At 36.4% G+C, this 14,180-nt stretch overlaps 2 protein-coding genes across 5 annotated transcripts in view; one reads left to right on the top strand and one right to left on the bottom strand.

Moving 5' to 3' along the window:
• The first annotated feature begins 6,220 nt into the window (after positions 1-6,220).
• LOC109217433 (probable sulfate transporter 3.4) lies at positions 6,221-11,469 on the top strand. The gene is made up of 12 exons (XM_019381677.1): positions 6,221-6,755; positions 7,456-7,663; positions 8,749-8,920; positions 9,047-9,112; positions 9,209-9,322; positions 9,530-9,646; positions 9,731-9,857; positions 9,940-10,226; positions 10,321-10,511; positions 10,626-10,711; positions 10,804-10,880; positions 11,007-11,469. The coding sequence occupies exons 1-12, from the start codon at positions 6,347-6,349 to the stop codon at positions 11,160-11,162; spliced, it is 2,010 nt and encodes a 669-aa protein (XP_019237222.1). The 5' UTR covers positions 6,221-6,346; the 3' UTR covers positions 11,163-11,469.
• An 813-nt stretch (positions 11,470-12,282) lies between these two features.
• LOC109217434 (protein SYS1 homolog) overlaps positions 12,283-14,180 on the bottom strand; it is a 6,712-nt gene continuing 4,814 nt past the window's right edge. Inside the window, exons 3-4 of one of the 4 annotated variants that reach the window (XR_002066638.1) lie at positions 12,906-13,111; positions 12,283-12,686 (exon numbers count right to left, since the gene is read on the bottom strand). Coding sequence is in view for 2 of the 4 variants with exons in the window: in XM_019381678.1 (XP_019237223.1) it covers positions 13,104-13,111 (8 nt within the window). In the remaining 2 variants the exon portion in view is untranslated. Of the gene's footprint in view, positions 12,687-12,712; positions 13,112-14,180 lie in introns of those variants that run through there. The other 3 variants (XR_002066637.1, XM_019381679.1, XM_019381678.1) reach the window with 3 other exon arrangements.

A 14,180-nucleotide genomic window follows, 5' to 3' on the forward strand; every position in this document is an offset into this window, starting at 1 on the left:
ATATATATATATATATATATATATATATATATATATATATATATATATATATATATATATATATAATGCATTTTGTCAACTATTATTTTTGGGAGCGACTAAAAATATATATTTTTCTTTTTCTTCTCGTTCTTAGGGGCCGATGCCATAGTTGCTTGGACTCCAATTGACATAGAGTGATGTCACTTGGCAGTAGAGTGATGTCCTAGTCCAAACACTTTGAAAATTTACAACTTTTGAACCACAAAATAAAGCACTAAGTTTGAAGTGTTGTTATCTCAAATCTCAATCGTGAACCAACAAAACTGAGTTCACTACATAAAAAAGCAGTGCAGTTGTCCTCTCAATGTGAACAAATGTTTTAAATCTGACGCAGAAGTTTCGACATTCTAAAAACAATTATTATTAATAAATACCACGAATATGTTCTGATGCATAAATAAAATATACTCATTTTGCTTAACCAATATAATATATTGATTATATCCCTTACTCTGCTATTCTTGATGAATGCAGATTACTTGATTTGGGAAATGATCACTAAAATTGCTACTCCTTTGTGTAACTTTTAAACCATTCCCACATTTTAATTTTTAACTCACTTCTAGTTTGACTTTACATTTAGGCAGAATGGCCTAAATGGCACCTGTACTTCACCCACTTTGTCATGCCGGTCCCCAAACTTATATATTTGCCAATTAAACACTTATACTCATTCAAAACGTGAATAATAAACGCTTATCCAATGAGGCTGCCAGTGCGTGTTTGACAATCGCCTACACGTAAGACGCCACGTCAATAAAATATATCCACGTAGGCTCCAAGTCACATCTGATGGCCAAATAGGATAAAAAACTTATTTACCCCCCCCCGCCGAACCCCACCACTTCCCCTTCCATTTACCATTACCCCGCTAAATTAGGGCTTAGATAGTATCGAACAACAGTGAGTCGCTCCTCTCTTCTCCGTCGTTCTTGCCGGGATTTTCATCTGTACAGTTGTTATCAAAGTTTGTGGGGTAAGTTTCTTCATTTATTCTTCATATTTTGTCTTTATTGTTCTTCATTTCCTTCTATTTATGGGGATTTTGCTCTGTTTAGGGTTTTTTAGGGGGAGGTTGGGTTAGGTCGTAATTGCTGTTTAATATCCCTTAATATATAGGGCTTTTGTTGTGTTTTGCTACATGTTAGAGTGAAAGGCCTTTTTAATGTAGTGTCATGCATGTAATGGCATATTTGGTTATTCTCTTTAGTGTTTTGGGTTTTTGTTTTCAAATCAGAATTTCATCCTAGTGTCTTGGGTTTTTGTTGGGTCTCGTTCATGTTTAGCGGTCCACCGACTAGTATTTTTCTGTAATATTATAAGGTCTATTGTGGGGACGAAAAAGGAATCTTGGATGCTTTTTTACTTTAAAAATCTGTCTTTTTTGTTGGTTTGTTTATGGAGTTGTGTAAAGGTGCAACTTTTGATAACAAATAGTCATTGATAACACTTTTTTTTTTTGTTTCTTTGCAGGTATGAAAAGAAAATGGCTTCAACCCTAGTTAACCTACAAATCCACCACAGTGGTAATTTTGTATCCGACCCTGACCTAAGGTATGCAAATGGACTAACCTGTCCTCACTTAGCTACAGTTGATGTGGATGAGCTACATATTATGTTGTTTCACAAGTTTGCTAGGGACTTAGGATTTTTAGAAGTGGATTTGTTTGGATGTAAAGTTAACAAAAGTGGTGCCTATTTCATTTTAAAAACAGATGCTGATGTGTTAAATTTTCTTAATACATTGAAAGGTGGTGACTTTGTTGATGTTTGTATTGTCCATAAAATTAGTGAGCCTATTCTTGTTGAGGACATAACTGAACTAGACCCCACTATACAAACAGAGGGGCATGACAGTGGGTTAAATGAAGAGATAGAAGAATCAGATGAAGGTGAAAGTAATAACTTCTCTTCCTATCACCTTCAAACATCAGAATCTGAATCTGATGAGGACCTTGATGATTCTGAAGGGTCTGACTCACTGTTTGATATAGATGAGAACATTGAAGAGTGTAGTGATTTGGAAGATGATTTAGTTGAAATTAGACAGTCTAAACTCAACAAAAAGAAGGATGCCCAAGTAAATGTAGATGAGATACCATCTGGTCCAGTTGGTGTAGATGATGGTTTTGAAGATATGCATAAGAACAAAAAGGGAAAATATGAAGGGAAACTAGGAGGGGATGACCAGTATTTTGATAGCTCAGATCCAGGTAGTGAGTGTAGTGATGATGACAGAGAACCTGTTGGCCCTGATGAAGTAAGGGATGCTCCATCTAGGAATCCAAGTAAGAAGGTGTATTTTGATACAACTTCCAAAAAAATATTTTTTGAACTGTATATGATCTTTGAGAATGCTGTACAGTTTAGGGAGGCATTGCAGACATATTCTATTCAAAAAGGTGTCAACCTTAAGTTGAAACCTAATGAGAAGGAAAGGGTTAGGGCAAAGTGCACAAAAAATGGATGTCCATGGCATATCCTTGGTAGCATTGAAGGCAGCACCAGAAACTTTAGAGTGATTACATACTACCCTGTCCATAAATGCTACAAGAAAACAAGGAACAAGATGTGTAACCCACCATGGATTGCAAAAAAATTCAAAGACAGAATAGTTAGTGAGCCTCAAATTAAACTTCATCAGATTCAAGCCTTACTTAGGCAATCATATGGTGAGTAAAACTTCCTGTAGAAGAGCAAAAATGATAGTTATGAAGGAGAATATGGGTGATTACAAGAAAGAATTTGCTAGGCTTCATGATTATGCAGAAATGCTGAAGTCTACTAATCCTGGCACTACTGTAGTGATAAGGACATCTAAGGATTCAGTTTCTGGCAAGGAAGTCTTTATGGGCATTTATGTCTGTCTTGAGATATCACTCATGGCTATGGAAATACTTGGAGAGAATGCTCAAAGGGCAGCCAAATGTGAAGTCAAATTTAATGGTGAAACAGGGTATGAGATCCAGGATGGGCCATATAAACATGTTGTTGACTTTAGGGCATATACCTGTACTTGTAGATCATGGCAACTCAAAGGAATTCCATGTGCACATGCAATTACAGCAATGCATTACAAGAACTATGAGGTTGAGCCATATGTTGACCATTGGTATAGAAAGGATACCTACCTTAAGGCATATAGCAGATTCATTCAACCTTTAACTAGTATGAATTTGTGGCCAACAAGCACACTGCCAGCTATTGAGCCACCTGTTATAACTGCAATGCCAGGAAGGCCAAAGAAAAAAAGGACAAAGGCTGTTGATGAACCAAAGAAGAAGTTTGGGAAGGGTACAAGGATAGGGAGACAAATGAGATGTTCTTTGTGCAAGACTCTAGGACATAACAAGAAAGGATGCCCATCAGCAGTAAGTATTAATGTTTGTTTTGTTACTAATATTGAAAGAATTCAATTACTAGTGATAGTTTTGTTATGTGTATGCAGAAAAACCAAGAGGGAAGGGCTGGAACTAGTTCAGGTAGAGGTGAAACTGCTGAAAGTGGAACTGCAGCAGCTGGAAGTGCATCATCAATACCTGCAAGTGCATCAACAACACCTGCAAGTGCAGCAGCACCTTCAACTATGGGAAGTGCATCCTTCACTCCACCAATCATTGAACCAAGCACACAACAATCAACTAATGTTGCAAGAGGTCCAAAAAGGAAGACCAATGAGCCTAGAAGAGGTGGTGCAAATGCAGGGTCTAAGAGAACAAAGACAACAGGATATGGTGTGCTATTTGATTCAAATGGCACTGTTATACAGAGGGTAAATATTTCAACTCAATTACACAATGGTTTACTACATAATCCCTCACTCACAACCTTTTATTTTTGTGCAGTCTGGAACTACTGACAGAGTGGTACACAATCCTTCTACACTCATAAGTTCTGCTCCTACCAACATTGAACTTAGGTTCAAACCACCTGGACTAAAGTGGAAGGGCCGACCAGCAGTTACACAAAGGCAGCTGCAAGAACAGAGTTATAGAAGGGCAAAGTCTGCTACAAGCACTCAAGCCACACCAGTTACACAATCCACACCAAGCAGCCAAGCCACAACAGACATTAATTGAAGTGCTCAACTGATATTTACTATGTTTTTGTTGACTGTGGTAGACAATATTTTGTAAAGCTACTTCATTATGTATGTTTTTGTTGATTGCCTATCATTGACAATATTTTGTAAACCAACTCCCTTATTTTGGATGTTTTATTAACTGCCTATAACACAGGCCATTATATTAGTACTTGTTGCTGTAATGGAGCCTTTGTCAATATATTTCATGAACAAAATTTTACATCAACACAAAATATGTAGCCTAAACCCAGGAAATAACAAAGTGCACTATCAATCCTAAACAAATAACATAATAGCTAACATTAGAACAAGTACAACCACAATTATAATAGCAGCAACTCTCAACTTCGACCTTCCTTGACTTCTTTGACAATGGCATCGATCACTCTTCTTAATAAGAGCCGCAAGAAGAGTCTTGTAGTGTTCTTCCTCAATCGCAGGATCAACCCATCTGAAAAAGCCACAACCTTCACCAATCTCATATCTTCGGCAGCCCAGGAACCTCCTTCCAGGATTGGTGGATGTTCGTGACATTTTAAGATCTGCAGCAACTCCACAATAACACAAAGGTTGCATCCTCATTGTTGAAGGAGAAGAGGCGGCAATAGCGTATTTGTTGCAGGAGAAGCAGAAAAAAATCCACTTTCAAAACAAAAGGAGATTGCAAAAATTGATGGGCAAAGAAGATTCACATGAAATTAAAATTCTATTTTTGACAGTTGAAGCTAACAAAGAAAGAAGAAGGCATCAGATTTGCTAAATTTAGCTTCTACAATGTTCAACAATGGAGAATAAGGTACAAAGAAGAAGATGGATGTTAAATAGGCTAAATTATTACCGTTAGGGCTTTTTTTATTGTCTTCACGCCCCTTACAGGCGTGTGAATCACGCACTGCAGCCACATATGACACATAGGATAAGCCACGTTGGATAAGCGTTTATTATTCATGTTTTGAATGAGTATAAGTGTTCAATTGGCAAATATGTAAGTTTGGGGACCGGCATGACAAAGTGGGTGAAGTACAAGTGCCGTTTAGGCTATTCTGCCTTACATTTATAACTGAATTAGTAAGTACATTATCTCGAAGTGCATATGCGTGAATGTGAATTACTGGAATAGAAAAAACCAATTTCAACGGCGGATTGTTTTAGAGGAGATTAAGGACATACATATTCCTAATCTGACGTAGAAATTTTTGTAATTGGTGTCGAAAAAGATCCTCGGTTTAATTCCACGGCTCTCTCAAATATTTCCAAAAAATATGTTGCTAGTTAAAGTTTGAACCACTAACCTCTTAGAGCAAAATCAAGACATAACCAACACACCAAGAGACAATCTATGGCAAGTGATGTCATTTATCCTTACTTATTCGTTTTATCATAGTATTAATACATATATTTAATAAAAAATTTCGACGAAATTGTATCGCATGACACCGCTTTGTTGAAGGTGCAGCCACCCTTGTGTATTAGGGCGGTGATAATTATGCTAGAAAAAGATGCAACAGTGAGATTTCATGGTGCTTTAAAGACAGACAATTGGACTATTGGCCATACCATTGACACAAGCTGTTTGGTTGAGAAACAAGTTAAAGCAATTAATTAATAATGTAAGTAAAATTATAATGTAAGAATCAATAGTAATGTAAGGATTGTGAGACAAAATTATGCACATATTGTAACACAAAAATTTACAATATTTGTTTTGTTACATATAAATGAATGGAAAGTTTATATATAATTGTCTTTTAAGTGACTTGATTCATGTGTAAATATTTTAGCAATAACAACATACCCAGTGTAGTCCTATAAGTGGGGTCTGGGAAGGGTAGAGTGTATACAGACGGGCCTTTAAAAGGACAGAAAGAGTTGTTTTCGGAAGACCCTCGGCTCATGATGTGTAAATATTTAATGAGTATATAAAACTTATAATTTGTTTTTCTTCTAACATTAGAAAACAAAAAGTAAACAATTCTTGTCCTCTGAATGTTGGTTGTCATAGCACTAATGCTGTTGTTTTTCTTTTCTGTTTTTTTGGTGATAGTTAAAGTTGTCCTATAAAAGGATGGGTAGTGTCCTTGTGCATTTACCAACAAACAACTGCCCCTACCTCTTAACTCAAGTACTCCTCTTTCTCTCTCAACTCTTCTTCCTCTTCCAAATTCTTGAAATAACCACAATTCCCACCGCTTCTAACTCAGTACTATATTTTTGTAGAATATGGGACTAAGTTCAAACAGAGTAGAAGATTTATCAGGCCATGCATGCAATGAAACAATTATCACAATGTCTACTACAACAACAGAATTACAAATATCAAATAATCAACCATTTGAAGTGCACAGAGTTTGCTTACCACCACACAAAACTACCCTTCAAAAACTTAGGCAAAGGCTATTGGAAATATTTTTTCCAGATGATCCACTTCACAAATTCAAGAACCAAACATGGTTAATGAAGTTGGTTTTGGGTCTTCAGTTTTTCTTCCCTGTTTTTGAGTGGGGTCCTCACTATAATCTCAAACTATTAAGGGCTGATATAATTTCTGGACTTACAATTGCTAGCCTTGCTATCCCACAGGGAATTAGCTATGCAAAACTTGCTAATTTGCCACCTATTGTTGGACTATGTAAGTAAATAACCACACTTAGCTTGTCATTTTCTTCTTTAAAAATCTAATTTTCTTTTTATCCCTTAATTTTAGAATATATATATATATTTGATTTTTAATTGATAGAATTGTTCGTTTTTATCATTTACTAATAATCTGTCAATATTTGGTACTAATTTTAATTTTAAAGATCTTTATGAAGATTTATCAAGGGTAGTGGTCTATTAATTCAAGGCAGAGGCGCATGCAAGATTATAAATCAGTGGGTTTGGAATATTTTTGTACTTGTACCTACATACATTCTTTTGTGAATTATGACAGTAGTTCCAGACTTCCTATAAATATATAAAGGGGCAGCCCGCTGCACTAAGCTCCCGCTATGCGCGGGTTCCGGAGAAAGGCCGGATCACATGGGTCTATTCTATGCCGCCTTACCCTGCATTTCTGCAAGAGGTTGTTCCCATGGCATTAACTTTTCCTATAAATATATAATTTATAGAAATTTCCGCATGTATTTTGAGTAAAAAATGATGCACCCGCTGTTTGTAAAGTATACAGTCTATGTTGAAGAGTAAATGTGTGCTTAATCGAATATGGTGATTTACTAATTTTCTTGTGCTTTGCAATATCTTATGTAAAGAAAAATCACTCTATATTAAATCTAGATATTTAATAATATAATCTAAGAGTGGAAATGTTAATGGATATGATTATGCAGATTCAAGCTTTGTGCCACCATTGATCTATTCAGTTTTGGGGAGTTCAAGACACTTAGCAGTTGGTCCGGTCTCGATAGCTTCACTTGTTATGGGCACAATGCTGAGTGAAGCAGTTTCTTACACTGAAGAGCCTGTTCTTTACCTTCAGTTGGCTTTTACAGCTACCCTTTTTGCTGGCTTGTTTCAGGCTTCACTCGGTTTTTTCAGGTATATTCTGTTAAGACTTTTTAAGTTTTATGCACTGACAGGCAGAGGCGGAACCATGTGTATGGGTGAGGGGTCACCGGACCACGTAAACTTCGGATGAAATCCTCTCTCTCTCTATATATATATATATATACGTATATACCTTGAAAATGGTTAATTTAAAGCAGTTGGCACCCTGAACACTAAAAGCCTTTAGGGGGGCACTGGTTGAGCAGAATAATGTGCTCCCGTCACGACGTTCTATAACAAGTTAAATTGCCACTCATATTGGTATTTTTTTTAGAGCGCATGTCAGTGTATATAACTTAATTTTTTAGCTTAATGGTTCTCATTCACTTGAAAATTCTTGCAACGTTTTAATTTTAATTTCTAATATTTAAAGAGAAAGTAAAAGAGAGGAATAATCCTAGCATAACATTCCTCATTCCACCATCAAATTTACCGTTAATTTAGTAGTGGACTACAGTAGCTAAGTGGAAACAAACTTTTGGAAAGAGAATCATTTAGAAACATTGGGCACTTCCACTAAAAACAGCAAGAAAGCAGAGAAAAATACATGGAAAGAGACAGGATTTTTATGCACCATATAAAACCGGACTCTGGACTCTTATGCACAGTATAAAACTAACAAATATAGCTGGTGAAAAAGAAAAAAATTCAAGGTTGACATAATGCAGTTACGGATATTTGCTTTTCAGAATCTCGGCATACCAATATAAACTAGGAGTATTTGTTTTAAGTATAATCTTCTGCCTGTAGACCTGTATTAATGACTTTTGTAAACATTAGAGTATTCAAATGCTTACATTTCCGTACTATCCTTCTTGGCCACACTCAATCATTTTCATTATTATTGACTTTTATCTAACGGTGCGTTACTTCTAAATTAGTTGGGTCGGCTATATTAATCCTATGTATCGATTTCGTTTTATGCGAGTCCATTTCATTCTAGCTTTGTGTTATGAAGTAATCTAAGGTCCTCAAAGATTTACTTTCAAGAATCAAAAACTTTTGCCATGTGCTTATATTGATTTTAGAACTCTGTTAGTTCAAATGTCAAGCGACTTAAAGTTTATGGTTTACAGGTTAGGATTTATCATTGATTTTCTGTCGAAGGCGACTTTGGTTGGGTTCATGGCTGGTGCAGCAGTCATTGTTTCATTGCAACAACTGAAAGGGTTATTAGGGATAGTCCACTTCACAAGCCAGATGCAAATAGTTCCTGTTCTGTCTTCAGTTTTCCAGCACAAAGATGAAGTAAGACGAATCTTCTTTGTCGATATTGAACTCCTCTGAGATATAAGATAGTGGAAAAAATAACTATCTTTGTCAACTGATGCAAATCATTATTTAGTAGTTTTACTCCTCTATATCTATTTGCAGTGGTCTTGGCAAACCATTGTTATGGGCATTTGTTTTCTCGCCTTTCTGCTGACGACTAGGCAAATTGTAAGTGTTTGGTTTATTTCAGAACATAATATTCTGACTAATATTCATCTCTTTGTTCATTTTCTAACTAATTTGAATTTTCTTCTGTGATTACAGAGCACCAGGAATCCAAAACTTTTCTGGCTTTCAGCAGCATCTCCATTGGCCTCGGTTATTCTCTCAACTCTCGTAGTCGCCCTCCTTAAGTCCAAGGCTCATGGCATTCAAACTGTAAGTAAAATTCATCAGCTTTACCTCCATCCATAGTTTTTAGCTATGTTGCTCAGACTCTCTGAAAATGTCGCCGGGTGCGTGGTGGATCCTCCAAAAATAGTATATTTTTAAAAGATCCAACACGGGTGCGGCAGTACTTTGGAGAGTCTGCCAACGTAGGTTTTTAGACGGAATAAAACTGAAAATATCTTTGGTTTATTGCAGATTGGACACCTGCAAAAGGGTCTAAATCCACCCTCATTGAACATGTTATATCTAAGTGGTCCTTATCTGCCTCTAGCCATCAAAACTGGCATTGTTTCCGGAATCTTAGCACTAACAGTAAGTCACTTGAGACTATTACAAGCAATTGGCCGTAGAAATATTATGAAGCGCTTTCTTTTTGACGTTTTCATTGACCTGTAGGAAGGGATTGCAGTAGGAAGAACATTTGCTGCTTTAAAGAATTACCAAGTTGATGGCAACAAAGAAATGATGGCAATTGGACTCATGAATATGGCTGGCTCTTGTTCTTCCTGCTATGTTACAACAGGTACCCGCCTCCTTGGCCTGTTGTTTGCGATAAGTAAGATTAACTCTTTTTTTCTTTTAACCAGCAAATATTTGATTTACAGGGTCATTTTCAAGATCAGCAGTAAATTACAACGCTGGGGCACAAACGGTCGTTTCAAACGTAATAATGGCAACAGCTGTGTTAATCACCTTGTTGTTTCTAATGCCACTGTTCTATTACACCCCCATTGTCATCTTGGCTGCAATTATTATCACAGCAGTTATTGGCCTAATTGATTATCAAGCTGCTTTCCGGCTATGGAAAGTTGATAAGCTCGACTTCTTGGCTTGCTTGTGTTCATTTTTTGGCGTTCTTTTCATCTCAGTGCCTCTCGGCCTAGCCATAGCAGTAAGCATCTCCTCAAAAATCACATCTTATAGTACAACTTTCTTTGATATCTCCTCCTTGTACCTAACATTTTCTACTGCTTGTGAAATTTTAGGTTGGAGTTTCGGTTTTTAAGATCCTCTTGCATGTAACAAGGCCAAATACTAGTGTCCTGGGCAATATTCCCGGAACTCAAGTATATCAAAACTTAAGCAGATATAGAACAGCTGTTAGAATTCCTTCTTTCCTTATCCTTGCTGTTGAGGCTCCGATCTACTTTGCAAATTCTACCTACTTAAAAGAAAGGTTAGTTCAGACATATGATACAGATTCTGTATTTTGCTTTTCGCTAACTTCAACTAATCTGTAAGATTATCAAACACAGTTCTATTTACTCAAATACACATTTTGTAACTGCAGGATATTGAGATGGATTCGCGAAGAGGAAGAGTGGATAGCAGCCAACAAAGAAACTGCAATCAAATGTGTAATTATCGACATGACAGGTCAGTTGGAAAAAAAGAGATATTTACTCATCTTCTGTTTTACTGGCAGCATTCAACATGTTGAGTAACAAAATTATGTCTTCCTTCACCAGCTGTGTCATCCATAGACTCAAGTGGCATCGACGCAATATGTGAACTAAGAAAGACACTGGATAAACGATCTCTTAAGGTAAATCCGTCAGCCACATAAAAGCGTTTTCTTTGTTTTTTTTCACTAGTCAAAATATTTGTTACAAAAAATTTCTCCTTTTTTCTTTTACTTTCACGTGAAATCTTCGATTTTTTGTTGGTGTAGCTTGTGCTGGCAAATCCAGGTGGGAATGTTATGGAAAAACTGCATCAATCTAACACTCTCGACGCCTTTGGATTAAATGGAATATATCTAACAGTTTCTGAAGCTGTGGCTGATATATCATCTTTGTGGAAGTCTGAACCTGAATCATCAATATAAGATCTTGATTGCTTTCAAGGTTCAAAGTCAATAAATGAAGAGGAAGTTTTTGCGCTTCAAAAATTGGACAATATGTAACATATCATGATAGTTCCACAGCTCAGAGTGTTGGAACTGTTTACAGTATCAAATCCTTAGTTGAAGTTTTGTATATTAGATTAGCTCAAATTTGCAACAAAGTGTATGAATTTCAATTCACTGTAATCGTATTTTCCCACTTAACTATGTAGCCAGTCTGTTCTTAACTCGGTCCAAGCAACGCCTAAACGTCCCATGTCTTTCCTGGTTGAACAGCGATTTCTGACAAGTCTTTCTGAAATTCTAGAAAAATTGTAACCTTGGCGATTAGTTCGTTGATTCTTCTGTGTTTCCTCATCATGGTCAAGATTCAAGAAAATCATAAAATCATAATTTTCCCTCTCTTTTTTAATGCTGATTTCAAACTCAGAATTAAAGAAAAAGGGAAAAGATATGACCTGTACAATAGTAGTAAAGTGAAGGGTGGAAAGTGAAAAACTTAATACATCTTAAACTTTTATGAAGATTAGTGCAATGGCTCTTATAATTTTCAATCTGCATTTGAAGCATATTAAATTTACAAGTGAGCAAAACCTATTCCCCATCCTGTTGTGCACATTTATATAATGTTAAGCGTCTTCAAGTCATTGTCATAAAACAGCAGAAAATAGTACTATCATGTATCACTAAAGAAGATAATAATCTGCATATATACAGAAAACAATCTAAAGGTCCAAGCACAATCTGAACTTGACTTGAACAAGTACCTCAAGCTTTTTCTCTAGATTTTAGATTATTTTTTTTTAACACCAGGAGAGGAGGAAAGGGAAAGGAGATGCTACGCTACTGATGAGGTTTTAATCCTCCGCCTCAACTATGGAAGACATGGAGCTCACAAGTGAGCATCAACCCTGTTCTCTAGAAGAGGAGATCTTACCATGTACAATTATTTTGTGCATCAAGTTTCGTGTTTTTGTTATACCATCTCTTTTTGCACTTTAAACCATTCTGATTTTTTCCCTCTTCCTTCTACATGTTCCAACTGGAACTTCACAAAGTTACTTCAACTTCAGTCTGAGGTAAGAGCACAACAGATGATACGTGGATTAAACGCACATCACAGGTGCATGATACGTGGATTAAATGCACATCACAGGTTCAAATCATATTACAGATAAAGCCTAGTATTTACATGGAGACGGGTAGAGAAGTGAACCCATTATCTGTCAAATTTTGCACTGTGTGCCAATGACCTTGGTAACTTTTCGGTGATTAAAAAAAAAGAACTTCATAAAGTTACCATTTAGAACCTTGCCTTTACTATGTTCAGTAATGAAGTTTCTCCTGTTCACCCAAACTACAAGGCCAAGTAGAAGGTTTAGTTGTCACTGCAGAGGGAAGGGGTTTTGGCAAAGGATCTGGTTTACTATCAAATATGCATGCAGCTCCAAGATTATTCACATATATTTATAACTCTAAACAATTCTTCAACCATTTGCATTTAACCTGCTCCAAACATAAGGGAAGAGAAGTCAGCAGGAACAAGTAGGATGAAATAGCTTCTAATTGACTGAACAGAATATTTGCTGCAAAACCTTGCAATTTGATATTAAAAAAATGTTGAATCCCGAGTGCTTAAAATCTACAGGTAGCTTGGCAACAATGAACATCCCATTAAAGTTGCTTAACTTCCTTGTAAGTATCCTTATATTGAACAGGAATCACCTAATAGCTCAGCTGATTATCTTGTCTTGCTTTGTGCATTTGGCGACATCCCAGTAGTCTTCGATATATCATTGCCACAGGCATGAGAAATAAATCACATATAGAAGCTTCAACCGTTCTCAAATGGTATATGAACCAAAGAAGCTATCAATGTACAACTAAACAGAATTTGTTGTTTGCTGCTGAACATCTACTTGATCAAACCACTACAGATGATGAATTTCAAATTAGTTATACTGGCAGAATTACACAGCCATCAAGATTTTATGCGTATTTACCACCAAAAAAAAAAGATTTTATGCGTAAAATATGATACACGTTCTTCCAACGATCATAGTACACTCATCTAATTATGAGTCTCCAAACCTCTAAAAGGATTTGAATTGTTCATAATCACGGCACAGTAATTTAACCCCGACAACTGAAGCATCCAACTAAAATACTAACAATCTTCAAAGAAAATAAAAGGAAAAAGGGGTAACGGAGAAGTAAAGAAGAGGTGCCAAAGCATAAGGAAGAGGATTTCAAGTGGCGGAGAATTCACAATCCAAAGAGATAAGAAGAGCAAATCAGAAGCAGCAGAACAACAGAGAGTAGTCAATGCTCTTACTGTTCTGGAGACTCACTGCTATACCATCATAGGCGAAGACACTCACCATAGGAAACAAACACTAATAAAATGGTGAGATATTCCTTCTTTAAGGACTGATATTCCTTTTTCAGGTCTGGACAGCCTTCAATTGAGATAAAAAGTTTGGAAAAAAGAAAAGGTTTTTCTTTGGGTGGGTTGGGGCCGGGGGGATCGGATCAGATCAGTCGTGAAACGACAAAATTAAGTCAGAATATTGAATCGCCCAACTCAGTTGGTCATGAACCATCTGGATTCAGTCATAGGAGTTGATCAACAATGGTGCTTGAAATCAAATTGGATCAGGATCTGAAGGAGGAGGCTAGTTCAACTTGAAATCATGAGCTTTGAGAAAATTAATATAAAAGAGACTTCATTTCCTAACCAACCTCCACATGATCATTTGTCTTGAAAGAGCACAAGTGTTTTTAAAACAATAAATGCTACGAAATAAGAATGAATAACAACCTTTCTGATTACAATTGCCAGGGTAAAAGTGCGACTCTAAGAGTAGCTTTTTTTTGATACAAAAGAAGACTTAGTGGTGAAAAGCACAATGATGGGGAATACAGCACCTTTTTAAAAATTGTTCGTGCATGCAAATATGTCAAATATCAGAACCACATCATACTTTGCTGCCTTTTTTT

This window comes from Nicotiana attenuata, unplaced genomic scaffold (assembly GCF_001879085.1).
Source record: "Nicotiana attenuata strain UT unplaced genomic scaffold, NIATTr2, whole genome shotgun sequence".
Taxonomy (NCBI): Eukaryota; Viridiplantae; Streptophyta; class Magnoliopsida; order Solanales; family Solanaceae; genus Nicotiana; species Nicotiana attenuata.